Consider the following 14,460-nt stretch of genomic DNA (forward strand, 5'->3'; position numbering starts at 1 on the left):
TCAGAGATGATCAGATGTTTGTAACTATTGACCAAAGAATTGATCAAGTCAAGTTATTTGAGTAGCTCATTTTAGCAACAAGGCAGTTCAAAGTGCTTTACACCATAAACGTGATACAGCAACCACTTAGGAAACAGCAGTAAACATTGCATTTAGTCAAATACCATCATCAATAACTATTAACAACTGTCAATGTTCTAGTTATTAAGAATCAAAAGCAGCTCTAAACAGGTGGCCCTGATTAAAGGAACTCTGTTTTTGCTGTTTTGAGGAAGTTTGTTATAGATTAGTGGTGCATAGAAGCTGAATGCTGCTTCTTCATGTTTGGTTCTGGTTCTGGATGCACAGCAAAACCAGAAGACCTGAGAGGTTCTGGAAGGTTGATACAACAACAGCAGATCTTTAATGTTTTCTGGTGCTAAACTGTTCAGTGATTTATAAACTAACATCAGTATTTTAAAGTCTATTCTCTCAGCGGAAGGACTTTAGAACTGGGTGATGTTCTCCATCTTCCTGGTTTCAATCAGAACGTTCTCGATCAGCTGCAGCTGTCTAATGTTTTTTATTTAATTTAATTTTAGTCAGACTTGTGACTACACCGTTGCAGTAATAAGTGCGACTAAAGAAAAAACACATGATCAGCTGCTTGTATTCCTTTTTTTGGGATATTAAAGTTCAACGTAGAGCCTACTTAAAGGGCTGGACCTAGCCCTGCCTTCAAGGCGCAGCTCCTCCTCACAGTTGCAGTTCTCAGGTTTCCAAGGTTCTGCCACAGAGCAGCCCCCCCCCCCGACCCTCTCACTCCGATCCTTCAGACTAGCCAGGTAACATAGTTACTTCACTGTAATATAAAATGGCACTATGTGCCTGGAAAATACATAATACTGCCTCTTTAAAGTGTGAATAAGTGTAAGTGCTAAAATTTGGATCAGGAATGTATATTTGAAGCTGGAATCCAACCATGACGGAAGTTCCAAGAATTATGCAGCTGGTTTATAGAACCTCATGCATTCAGTGGAGAAACATTTAAACGGTTGTATGTAACTGAAAATATATAACTGCTTGGTCTCAGAAACCTATCTATGGAAAGTGAAGCCTACTGGCTGCGTTGTTTGGTTGTCAGGATAGCAGGACGAACCTCGGGTCTGAAGCTGTGGTATTCATGAGGGGATCCATGTTGTGAATCATACTTACTGTATGTTCTCTCTTCAGCATACGTGTGTGTGGTGCAAGGGGAGTGGAGGGGGTGGCAGTGGAGGGAGGGGTGAGGATCCTGTGTGTGTCGTCTCTATCCTTGGCTTAATGTCCATATCTAAATTCATGTGCGGCGTGGTGGCAGTGTGGTGACGGCGGGCCGGATCACAGGCGGATTGTGTTGGATTTGACTTGAAGCCTCTTTAATCATCGTAACACCATCATTAATATTCATGCAGTCAGCTGGAACACCCGGCACTCACAGCTCCAAACTTTCAGAACAAAATGTATTAAATACAGCTTAAAAAATTAATGGACTTTAGTTGATATTCCGTAAAAATAAAGGGCGGAGGCAGGGGAACGCACAGCCCCCCTTGTCTTCCCTCTTCTCCTCTGATTGGTTTATGCAGATTGCCTCTCTGATTGGCCTTTGTGTTTTCCCTTTTTTTCTGCAGATTTTTTGAACTTGGACGAGACTTCAAAGCGATTGCGAGGCATGAACGGTCATTTAGAAGGATTTAAGCACATTATCACATCTGTAATTGTACATGAATAATAAGGAGAACTGCAGCGATCAATTAGCTCTGAGTCCACAAAAAGATCAGAAGCATGGGGAGGCAGAGGATGGCAGGAAATTAGAAAAGTTTCAAAGTGAAGAAGAAAAGACGTCTTTTTAACTGCAATTCGGCTGCTGCTCAGCCAAAGCCGCAGCTTTTGGGTTTGTTGTGGTAAACCTGAGTGATTCACACAGACAGTCATATTCTCACAGTGTGCCCACTTCTTTAAAAACAAACAATGTTTATGAGGTATACTCTGAAAATTTCATACATTTTCTGACATGTTTTTCACCTGAAAATTTAGGAATAAAAAGTCAAATATAATCAGCGAGTGGTACTGTTTAATATTATTGTTTCTAGAAAAATAATTATCAGAATTTTGTGACCGATTGACGATTTCTGGCTTTAGAAACGCTGTGATGGTGTTACCAGGACTGACTCGGAGCCTGATATAATGAATAAGAAGAGAAGTGGAAATATTATTTTTCTAGTCTTCCAGTCGATCGCGCTGCTGAGTTTGTGAAAAGAGTCCCTGTAAAAGCAGAGTTCTTCTGTTATTTTGAGCACAGTGACTGATCCAGTTTAGCATCTGTGTTCCAAGTGTGGATAGATTATAAAAACAGCGTCTGGATCTGTAGCTCATTACTTTAACTCTGAGATTATCATAAGACGATTCCAAACCAGGCATTAGAGACTCGATTCGATTCTGATTTTTAGGGCCACCATTTAGAAATGATTTTCAGCTCAGAAACTATTTCCTCTATTATTCAAAAGGACATCTAGACATGCTCTTTAAATTATGTTACTGACAAGAGAAAAGACGATGTAAGAAGAATATTTATTTAAAGCATTTTTCTATGTTTTGAGCAGTCAGTATCTTACCTGCTCTAGATAATTGTCTTAGTTGAACTTCATGTTAGTTTTCCAGCCAACAGTGTTAAAACCAGCTCTGAAACAGTCTGGCTGCCATAAAGATGGCTAACAGTGGCTACCTGATATGAAACCTGTACTGCAGGACATAATTCCCCTCAAATCTGTTGTTTTAATGAAAAAACACAGACCTGAAAAGTTTGTAAAACAGTGTTTTCTTGAACTGTTATGTTCATGAACTGAGGCCTGGCACAGCTTAGCTGTTAGCTTTAGCCTCCAGGAAAATTGGCTCAAATACATAAAGAGAAATATTAGACTTTTTTTTTTTTTTACTTCAGGTAAAAAAAAAAAATCATCATAACATCTAATCTGAAGTGATATTTTAAACTGCAGATTTTAGTAGATGGGCAGTTTGTCAGTTTTTCTTTAACCTGTGAGTTTTTTCTTGTTTTTTTTTTGTTTTGTTTTGTTTGTTTGTTTTTTTTTTAGTTAATCCCAAAGTAAACGAGGAGCTGCGGCAACGTCTGCCTTTACCTTCCAGACATCACCTTAGCAACACAAACAGGTGGTGCACCACACTCACAATATGCAGTCATGGCCAAAGGTTTTTTAAAAATGAAACACATTTTGTTCGTCACACACGTTCCTGTTTAAGTATTGTCTTATCGGTTTGTTCATACAAAACTTTAGCAATTTACTTCAGAGATTTATAGTTGAGAAATTCATCAACTTCATTGAAAGTGTCTGTATTGACAGCATTGACTTCACAGGATATCAGTTTCTGGGTCAAAGTCTCTCTGATGGTGTACAAGTCTTGCTTTGAGACACTTCTGAGTGACTCTGCACACATTTTTCCTCATCCTGGATTTTGGGGGTCAAATGTCGAAGCTGGAGAATTTTAACCCAGCTCTTTATTTACGGCAGTTCTTTCAGACAAAGTATTGAATGATCCCCATACCTGAATAATCTCTGGTAGCTTCACTGTCAACATCATATTGCAATGGTAATGGGAACATGACTAGATCGCACTTATCTCCTTGGAGGTACACATTCATTGATGTTTATTGTATTTCTAAGCAAATATTCTCATCTGATTCCATGTCAGATTTATTCTGTATAAACTGCCAGCATAAGAACTGAAGCAGTAAAGTTTATAGGTAACAGATTTCTGTCAGTCTCAGAACCTTTGGGCGCCGCTGAAGGTGCTGCAAGATTTTTGCAGATAAATCTCTGACTTACTGAAGACTATAAGAATTCTAATCTGATTGATTTTTGGTCTTGGTTGACAGTAAACATCGGATGCATTTCCTCACTGAGAAGACATGCTGCATCTGTAGGTGTTTAAGAATCATGACTTCCTGTTCTCCATGGTTTACAGATCAGGAAGCAGCCTGAGCCTGGACCGCAGCTCACCTCAGGGTAAGTCTGTCTGAAGTGTTTTTTTGTCTTTTTCTTTTTCTGTTTTACCGACTTGTTCTTGTGTCTGCCTTTCAGCCCCTTCCTGCCTTCCAGAGTTACCAGTCTGCTGCTGCTCTCCTGGCCCTGACCGGTCCCCTGCCTGGAGGACTGCCTCTCCTGTGTCGCCTCCATCCATCAGAAGCGCCTCAGCTGCGCTGTCTTCAAGCTTACCAGGAGGCAGAGGAGAGATGGAGGTGGACATCCTGCAGAGCGGTGATCCTTTTCCTTGGGCAGAGAGCTCAGAGAACTGTTTAGATGAAGAAGCAGCATTAAGAGGTCCAAAGAGTCCAGTCTTGGAAAGAAACCTGGAGCCTCCTGGAAACAGGTGAGAGGCTAGTTAGTGTCTGCTACTACTAGTGCTGTAATACTACAGCACTACCATTGCTTTTTGTATTGGAGTGATGGTTACGCTAAAACAAAAGTTAAGCTAGAAAATGTATCATAACTTCCATTTTGGTTTTTGTTGTTTGCATTATGTTGACCCTTTTGGGCCACCATAAATCTCTGTTGATTATAGAATTATCCAGATCAGGACTGATCAGCGTAAGTATTTTTCCATTATTATTTAGCATTATAATATTTATTTATATTTTAAATTACAAATGCACTTAATAAGTAAGGTTGTGATTCTGTGTTTGGTGAACCTTTAGCTCTTTGTGGATATGAAGGCCAAATCACTCCACTAACATTTTATTTGTATATTTTCTACCACTCTATCAGCATTTGTTTTTTCTGCCATTAGCATGAAATGCTGCTGAACAAACAGCTTAACAAAAGTCGGCCTCTTTTTACATCGTTTGTGCTCCATCTTCTGCTTTGCTTTTGTATTGCCAGGCGTCCTGATGAGCAGCTGGGATTAGTCGACTCTGTCAACCAATAAAGACTAATCCAGGAAAATCAAGAGTCAGACATTGATACACACGGTTTAAAGTGCATGCCTTCATATCCGGGGCTATTAATAACAGCTTACATGTTTAACCAGACAAAGTGACATGACAAAAGGCAGCCAGGTAGTTTTTTGCAAGACAAACATCTCTTGAGGAGAAATGTTGCATTTCGAGATTACAAGATCTTTGAGCTGCAAAAAGCACTTTTCACAACAGTAACTATGCTAATATATCATTTACATAAGAATGAATGTAAATCTTGTGGTTATTGAGGATTTGAAAGCAGAATGTACAGCGAGAACTGGACAGGGCCTAAAACAAACTCTTGAGGAACTCCTCAAGTAATTAGTGGGACGGCCGGACAATGTGTGTTCACTCTTCAGACAAAGTTCATTCTGTCAAGATGACCTGAGCACTGTAAAGTAGACACTTTAATGTCTGCACACCGTTCGTTCTGTTAAGAAAGTGGTTATTTGCTGTAGATGAAAGCTTATAAAAGATTTCTTCATGCTAGAAAATGATAGATTCAAAGTGTCTGTGCTTTATACGTAGTTCATAGGCTGCCTTTTGTTTTTATTTTTCCATTTTATTCCTGTATGAGTCACTTTTTGGTGGCTGTGATATTCCATTCATCTCAGATTCATCACTCATCAAAAAGAAATTTGAAAAATGAAATATTTGTGGAAAATAAATTGTGCCTGTTGAGTTTAGATGTCAGTTGAAGTTTTACGCATCAAGTTAAATAAGTGACAAGTGATTGTATCAACTGAAGAAGGTTGAAACCTTCATCAAACGCAAGAAATCCGTACAGGGATAAAAACGTTTTTACAGCACTGCAGCTTTATTATTAATGACATTCAATCTTAATGTAGCCAGAAAGAACTTGTTGGAAACGTAAAGTATTTTTGTAAATTAGAAAAAAAAATCTTACAGAAATAAAATGAAATGGCAGAAATAGGTTATTTTTTACTGCAGCTTTTATCAGTGGAATACAGAGCACTGGAAAAAATGAAGAGCCCACTGCACTGAGCCCCACTGAAAACCTCCTGGTTATTCCACCAAATATTGATTTCTGAACTCTTCCTGAGTTAAAACATTAGTGTTGTTGTTTCTAAATGAATATGAATTTGTTTTCTTTGCATTATTTGAACACTACATCTTTTTTGTTATTTTGACCACTTCTCCTTTTCTACAAATAAAAACTACTACATTTTTGCTTGGAATTTTGGAGACATGTTGTCAGTAGTTAGAGTAAAAGAATATAATGGAATAGAATAAAAGAACAATGTTCATTTTGCTCAAACATATACCTGTCAAAAGTAAAATCAGAGAAACTGATCATTTTGTAGTGGTCTCTTAATTGTTTCCAGAGCTATGTATTTCAACTAGGGTTCAGCTTATCTATATATATAGCATTAATTCACAACAAATGATGTCTTGAGACACTTTATAAAAATTTAAATTCAATCATACCCGCATTCCAATTGACTACAGTTATCAAACAGTATATTAAGCTGAGTTCATTATTCAAATTAGTTAAGAAGTTTCTGAGGAAACCCAGCAGATTGCATCGAGTCGCCGCTCTCACTCCTGGTCGAGCGCATAGCGACAGCAGATATCCGCTTGCATTGTCATTGACTTTACAGCCATCCCTCCTACAAAGCATGCATGTAGTGACAGTGGTGATGAAAAACTCCTGTTTAGCAGGAAGGAACCTCCAGCAGAACCAGAACCTGGGTCAAGTACAAGCAGCCGTCCACCACGACCGACTGGAGGTTTGAGAAGACAGAGCAGAGACACAAAAAAAACTTTTTACTCACCTTCTTCGTTAGCAAAAAGTTTTTTGCTGGAGAGAGAGAGATAGTAATAAGGTGATGGCAGCATTATGTCAGGCGATGGCCAGGATGGACTCGCAGCCAAACAGAACACCAGACCAGATGTAGCTTCTATGGAGATGGAGAAAAAAAAATATCTGAGAAAACATAAAATTAACATTTGAAATTGCAGTAAAAAAAAAAAATCAAGTTAGAGTAGTAGGAGAAGAAATTGAGAAAAAGTGATCAGTTTTTCCTCCAGTAGCCTGAGTGAATAGCAGCATAACAGAGGTGGCTCAGAATAAGCCAGTCTATCTATAGGCCTTGTCAAAAAGGGAAGCTTTAAGCCTCGTCCAGGACCTGATTGAGTCATAGTGCAGTACAACACTGTCAACAATATGGGATTATTGTTAGGTCAGACTGGGTAGTTGTCATGCAACACCAGTTCTTACTTATATTCCAAGTGCAACATCCCACATGCTAGTAGTGAAACTTAGAGGAGGTCTGGCTGACCTTCCAGCTTTTACAATAAATAAGAGAGATCGTCGATGTCATCTACCTGAGCTACGTTAGTTAAATAATAATAATATTGGAAATCCTATAATATGTGTACTTATTTTTAAGGATTAATTTTGTGTCTGCCGAGCTGTGCCACAAAAAGATTTATTAAAAAGTTTATTGCTTTTCATTGAAACCCCATCTTTTTTTTGTAGATGCGGTGATTCATGTTAATGCGTCTCTTCTTTCCGATTCTTTTTCAAATAAACGTGTGGAGCAGTTGGAGGTGCTGCGCTGTATGAAGTGCTAGCTGATAAATTTAGCCTTTGATTTGATTAGCTGAAGTGCTTGAGGGCCGTATAGAAATAGGAAGCTAGTAAAAGCAGCTGCAGCAGGAGGGGGAGCAGTTGATTAGAATGAGCTGATATAATAAAGTCAGAAACAGTCAATTACAAAATACAGTGTCACTCATATTTCAGTGCCTTATTTACCTGCTTTATTACACTAAGAAGCAATCTGACCTTTAAGGTAATAAGGGAGAATTACAGGCGAACATCAGTCGGTGCTTATTAAATCTGCTGCCTGCACTTCTGTGCTTCAGATCTGATAATGTGAGGGCGCAACCTCACTTTAAAACACCTAACAACACACAGGAGGAAACTAATGAAACACACGGAGGTGACGTCTCAGGAGACCTGACCAAACACAGCTAAACTGACCAGGAGTCGCCTCGCTGCCTGCTACTGTAGAAACTTCAGCTTTGTCTGTTCAGACGGAAACATTCAGAAACTACCAGTCAGTCAATTCTAAAAATAAAAATAAAAAGTTACCAACAAGCGCCAATGGGATTTTTCTTTTTGCTATTTTTGCTCAAGTCTGCTCCTGGAGCATGCATACCTTGGGTGAGATCATGTAAATATTTGGCCATCTGTTGATCTGTCCTGAGTTTTTCAGTTTGTATTTTTCTATGTTTTTTTTTTTATTGCTTTATTTCTATGCCTTCTGTTGAATTTGTTCTTCCATGTTTTTTATCTTTTTATTTCATCAAGAGTTTGCATCAATTTTCACAGAACTTTGTGTAACCTTTTGTGTTGCATTTGTTGCTGCCACTTGGCCAAGATCCCTTTGAGGAAGAGGTTTTTAATCTCAAGTTAAATAAAAAAAATATATATATAATTTTTAAAAATATGTATATGTACATAGGAAAGATATTATATACACTATAAAATATCTTTCACTAAGTGAATGATGTTGCATAAATAAATGACCTTTTCAATAACAGTCTAATTTATTGAATATGACTGTATAAACATTTGACGCCGCAAATATAATTTCTACTGAAAGGAAGTCACTGTTTATATTTACTCTGTTTCTCAATAATTAAGACACTGTTCCCTCATGGATCCTACTGAGACGCTGATGGATTAAATGAGCTGTTTGGTTTTGTTCAGCTCTCCTCAGATCTCTGCCTCCAGTCCACATCAGACTGTGGATCCAACCCGAAACATCTCGTTCTTACTGAAGGAGCTGGACGCCATGAGGGAACTCAACAACAAGGTCAGAAGACGCCCTGCTTTCATTCTAGCAGTTCTCCTGCAGACTGTGTCCATTAGATGGGACACGTCTAGCGTCCCCTTTTGTCCCCCTGTCAAAGGTTAGAACTTGTTAGGAAGATTGTGTACTTGGGCACATAACTGAATTGACTTTAGGCCTCGATTGACTGCTAACCTGATAGCCAGAGTGAATTTCTCGGAAGCGCTCTAACTCAGAAACTTCTTATCAGCTTCAAGTGCAGGTGGTTCAGAAGGAGAAGGAGCTGCTGCAGAGAGAGGTGGACGAAGAGCTGAAGGAGCAGCAGCGAGAGGCCCGACACTGGGAGAGACCCATGGGTAAGGAGGCGGAGGTCGGCTCATTGGCAGAATATTGGCTCCCCTGAGCTGAAGGGAGGGACCAGAGAGCCTGACTGAAATTAGAAAATCTAAAAATTATATTCAGTTAGGTTTGTTTTCTGAAACAAGAGCTGCAGTCTGAGACGGGTCCTGGTAGAAGCCCACACAGAACCCTTCAATAACCAGCAGAGTCTCCTGGCTCTCAGTCTCAAATGAGCTGTGGTCATTTCTGTGTTATTACTGCTGAAACACACACACCCCAACACACACCATGTAGCAGTAAGCATGTCTGCACTGATTGGCGGGCTCCTTGAGGAATACCCAGTTCCATTAGTTTCTACACAATTCACCCAAACTGATCTCTTCGTCTCTTCGGTTTCTTTACTTTTTCAGTAAAATGATTTTGAAAGGAAATATTTTGCAGTTTTGCTTTTGCTAAAACCAGGATTTCTGACTGGTTCTTGTCTGCCCCATTTCATTGTTTTTTCAGAGGTGCTGGAGGAGATGTTGGCGGCTCAAAAGGACAGAGACCAGGCTCTGATGTCACGACTGCTGCTGGCCAATGAGGAGAGAGATGAAGCTTTACTCCGCGCCCGCCGGCTGCAGGAGGCTGCTGGGTATGATTCCAACAGTTCATGAAATATTGATAACTATAATGCACAGTATTTTTTCATGTAAGTGGTCATGAAGTCGTAATGAATGTTCTATTTATTTTCCCACAGACTGCCAATGTGCAATATGTGCAAATAATATTTGTGGTGTTCTTTTACATAAATGTAGGTAAACTGTAGAAGTGGTTTATTTGCTGAAATATTAAGACAAACTAAAGCATCATTTTAGCACACATCAATATCATATTTAGACCATGGTGGTCTTGTTAAGATTAATTAAAATCTAAATCTACCTGTTTTATGAATAACTCTGGGCTTACCTGTCTACATGCTGCCACTGGTATTTGGCTTAATTGGAAAAAGTACTTTTTATCATGTCTGTTTAATTCTATTGCACCATTCAGACACAAAGCACTTTAAGGAGAGACAAAAAGAAAACAACAAAGCATAAACATGAAAACATAACAGGGACAGATGGTAAAATACATATTTGTATCCATAACTGACTGGATGTTTGAACATCCTTCTTATTTAAATTAGTAGAGTTGATTAGAGTTGGTTGAAATCCAGTTTTTAAACAGTCGAAAAGATAAAAACGTTATGAAAATGGAAATTTGGTTTACATAATTGTCAAATGCCTCCTTGTAAAATGACATACATGACATTACATCAAAAACATTCAACATTCGACAAAGAAAAGTAGAATTAGTGTTTTGGATCAGTGTTCTGTCAGAACACCCAGGGGGTGCAGTTGGCAGCCCTGTTACCTTGCAGCAAGCAGGTTCTCGGTACGAATCCCATTCATGTGGTGCCTGGTTTTCATTAGTGATTCTAATAGGTGAAATTGGTGGGATGTTTCTGTAAGAATGACCAAACACAGCATTGCTATCTTGTTTTTTTTTTTTTTTTGCTCAGCCAGAAAATATGAACTAGAACATCATGAAATTCCCTGCAGTTTAAAGGAATGCTAATTGTGACCAAAATAAATGAAATGATCATTTAACATTGGTCCTTTGCAAATATGAATTGTGCTTATATATAAACTTACAGTTTTAGGAAACCCCTATTGAGGTTTTACACTTGGGTCCTTCCTCACCATGGATATGTTTGTGATATTTTTAGAGGGACTGAAAGAGAGCTGATCTTACCGTGAACAAACTCTCTTTAACGCATTTGGGTCATTGAGACGCATTTCATTCGCTGTCAATTTGGTAGCAAAACTTATTTTATCAGGCGGTGATAAACAGTTGTAGTACGTTGGCAACATGCTAGCTAGTGTTACAAAGGGAAGACAATGATGGGTAACCATGGCAGCCGGTGACAGCTTTCTGCAATCAGGTTGCGTACTCAAAAATAATCCCTCTACTGACTTGATGGTTGGTAGACTTCTGTTTGGGTTGCAGAACTGATGAACCAAATGAAGCAGCTTTGACAAATTGACACTGTAGAGTAAGAGTGAGTCATTCTGAGGAGAGCTTCTCTCCTAGTTCATCACACTCTGTTCATTTTTGGTATCGGAAAGCTACCACGGTGTGTTTTCTAAGACCTCCATGTTTGTTTGATGTTGTTCCAGTGACCCGTCTGTAGACCAGCAGTTTCTCTGAGGAAGATCTGTCGTTTTCATTTATTTACATGGGAAACATGTTTAGCGTCTGCTGAAGAAGGATCACAAGCTGCCACCGCTCTCCTCTTCCTCCCCCCTTCATTATGCACCTCCTCACTCTGGTTTGAGGGCTGTGAAATGAGCTCTTGTCTTCTTCAAGCAGCAGCCAAATAGACCAGAAAATCTAATTAGAATTAAACCCCCTCTTCCTAGTTCTTCTTCCGTTGCCTCAAACACACCCACCCTCACACCCCCAGAGTGAGAGGGTAATTGATATTGGAGGCCACAGTCCTTTTTTATGAGGACAGAATATGGAGGAGCATGTTCCATCTGTCAGGACTCAGAGTGTGTGTCAGTTTTTGTTGGTGTGCGTGTGTGTTTTCCAGTGGCAGGAGGAAGCCTTGAATACCTCAGTGAGTGTGCTGCAGTGTGCCGCTTCATGTTGTTGTGTGTTAGTGTGTGGGCATTAGCATGTGTGTTTTGCTGATTGAGGAGGTGACCTCAGGGAATGTGTGTTTCATGTCCGTGTGAATAAAGCGAGGCTGTGCTTCTTTTTCTCCTGAAGTTCCTGGCTGACAGTTTGCTGGACAGTCTCTCAGCCGCTGTAATTATTTTAGGATTCTTATGGACCAAAAAACTCAGACAACCAGAGATGTTTGTAGACCGTCACACTATTGAGCGTCTGCCTAGTTGTTTCATTCACTAACAAGTTTTAAAAGACAGGAGCTCAGCCTAGAAGAGGTAGACCACATGGAATCACAGGACTGGGTCAGAGGTCGCTGGGGTGCACCGATGCCCCCATCTGTCTACCAGCCTCCAAACTTCATGTGATCTTCAGATTAGAGCGCCATCAGCAGGCAAGGTGGGTGAAATGCCTTGCCCAAGAACACAATGACAAAAGGACTGGGAAGAGACTCAAACCGGCGAATTACCGATTGCAGGAAGAACTCCTACCTCTGTTCCCACCATACCCCCCATTAACTAGAGACGCCCCCATTCCAGTGGCACCTGCCATCATGGAACGGCTTATGAATAGAGTCTGGATTGTCTTGGGTGTGATGTTGGCACTGTAAGCTGGCAATCCCATGATGACCGGAGTGACAGAGCAAAGTCATAACATCTTTGCAAGGCCATTGAAGTAGATTTAAATTGCACGTGGGCAACTACTGGTAATGACATGACATCAGACCTGGGTAGCGCTTTTCAGGATGCTTTTCATAAAGTCAGTTTTTTCCATTCACCCGCACATTCACTTTCTGATAATGGCCACACAGCTATCCTGGGGCAGTCTGACAGAAGCCAGGCTGTCATACCGCGCCATCCACCCTTCTGACCAAGACCAGCAGGTGATGGTAGCCAGTGGAGCTCAATGATCAGAGGGATGACATGTCCTCTGCTAGGCTGGTTGAAGAACGAGGCAGATGCGCCCTGGTGAGGAAAGAAAGAAATCAGACTGTAAGAAGCCCGACTGTCTGCACAGCTGATGCACACAGCCTGCTCCACTGCTATCTGTCACACATCCCAGAAGATTTGCACTTGACTCACAATGTGGTTACAACAAGCAACAACATGGAGCTGGAATATGTTACACAAAAGCTAAAAACAACAAAACTTTTGTTATACACATTTTCAAGTGTATAAAGTGTGAGTGACACATTGTTTCACTACTAAGCCAGCAGAGTAGTCAGAGATCTGGAAATACTTTAAACTGATAGCAGTTACTTCGGCTTTGGGCTTTCTGTTAGTCAGGTCGGATCAGATCGGGCTTTTACACGATGTCTATGGGGTCGGGCCGGGTTGGAATTTTTATGCCCGCTCTAAGATGGACCAACAAAAGTTATAGATTTAAATCTCATGAAGGTATGTCTATCAGCTTTAATCAGCAAGTGACTGAAATGGTTTTTTTTTTAATGGTTTTGTTTTTATGCCATTTTAACATGCGGAATATGCTTTGATCTAAACCTCTCTGTTACAGTATTCCATCTCCACAGCATGATGCTGCCACCATCATATGTTACTGTGGGGAAAGTGAGTCCATAGGAATGTGCAGAGTTGGGTTTTCACCCCACACACATTATTTTGCAGTAAGGCCAAAACATTCTCCCACGTAACTTTTAACCACCGCTTCGGAGGCTCTGCATTTGTTTGCATACATGTCTAACATTCTGCTGCAGGTTTGTTCACACTCTGACATCCTTGAAACCTCTATGCTTAAAATCATTTTCATGTTGCAATTCATGCCTTGAAAAAGAGGCTTTTAATCTCAATTGTTTTTTTGTTTTTTTTTATCCTGGTAAAATAAAGGTTAAAAATACAAAAAGTGTTCCTAGACCAGAGAATGGATCGACAAAAATCACTCTCAGTAAAAACAAAGTTCTGTCAAATAGAGCGCCCCCATATGGACTTACAGAGTAGCAACATGGGGTTACCCTCCAACCATCTTTCAAGTTACGGAACAAGACAAGAACTTCTTTCAGATTCCCAGAAAGAGCAAACTCCTTCAGATGAAATGAAGGATTTCCAAGAAAAGCAGCTACATCACATTAGATTCTGTCTCTACGAAGGGCACAACTTGTAAAACTTTGTCAAAAGAACAAATGCAGACTGATGGTATTCTCTCTTGGATCTGCTCCCACTAATGGCTGCTCGCGGCGTGCCTGAGTGAAGGTGTGTGGGAGTGGTAATGAAGGCGGCCGAGCGAGCGAGCCAAGCCGAGCCGGGCTGAGCCAGGCTGGATGGGGGGCTGTAAGCAGGGTGTTAGTGGAGCTTTATTGGAGTTGGCCGGTCTTTCATTATCTGCTGTTCCCTGCAGAGCGGAGCCGCCTCGACCACCTTATTACAGTTTATTACAGCAAAACAGCAGCAGACTAAATGAAAAGAACTTCCCAGGAGGAGAGACAGAAGATCAGGTAGTTACTACTAGCTGCACGTCCTCCGTCAAGACTCCTGTCAAGAGGAGGAAGAATCCGAGAACAGCAGAGAGCGGTCCGTTCCAGGGAAGCCTCCACTGCTTCAAAATGAATTCAAAATGACAGATTTTAACACGGACTTTAGGGATCGCAGAACAAAATTATTGCAC

At 40.4% G+C, this 14,460-nt stretch overlaps 1 protein-coding gene across 1 annotated transcript in view; it reads left to right on the forward strand.

Moving 5' to 3' along the window:
• mipol1 (mirror-image polydactyly 1) overlaps positions 1-14,460 on the forward strand; it is a 56,600-nt gene that overhangs the window by 16,156 nt on the left and 25,984 nt on the right. The window contains exons 3-8 of the mRNA XM_032547726.1: positions 3,111-3,186; positions 4,000-4,040; positions 4,116-4,404; positions 8,730-8,835; positions 9,062-9,167; positions 9,658-9,784. Of these exons, the coding sequence (XP_032403617.1) occupies positions 3,111-3,186; positions 4,000-4,040; positions 4,116-4,404; positions 8,730-8,835; positions 9,062-9,167; positions 9,658-9,784 (745 nt within the window). The remainder of the gene's footprint in view (positions 1-3,110; positions 3,187-3,999; positions 4,041-4,115; positions 4,405-8,729; positions 8,836-9,061; positions 9,168-9,657; positions 9,785-14,460) is intronic.

The sequence above is a fragment of the Xiphophorus hellerii genome, chromosome 19 (genome assembly GCF_003331165.1).
Source record: "Xiphophorus hellerii strain 12219 chromosome 19, Xiphophorus_hellerii-4.1, whole genome shotgun sequence".
Lineage (NCBI taxonomy): Eukaryota > Metazoa > Chordata > Actinopteri > Cyprinodontiformes > Poeciliidae > Xiphophorus > Xiphophorus hellerii.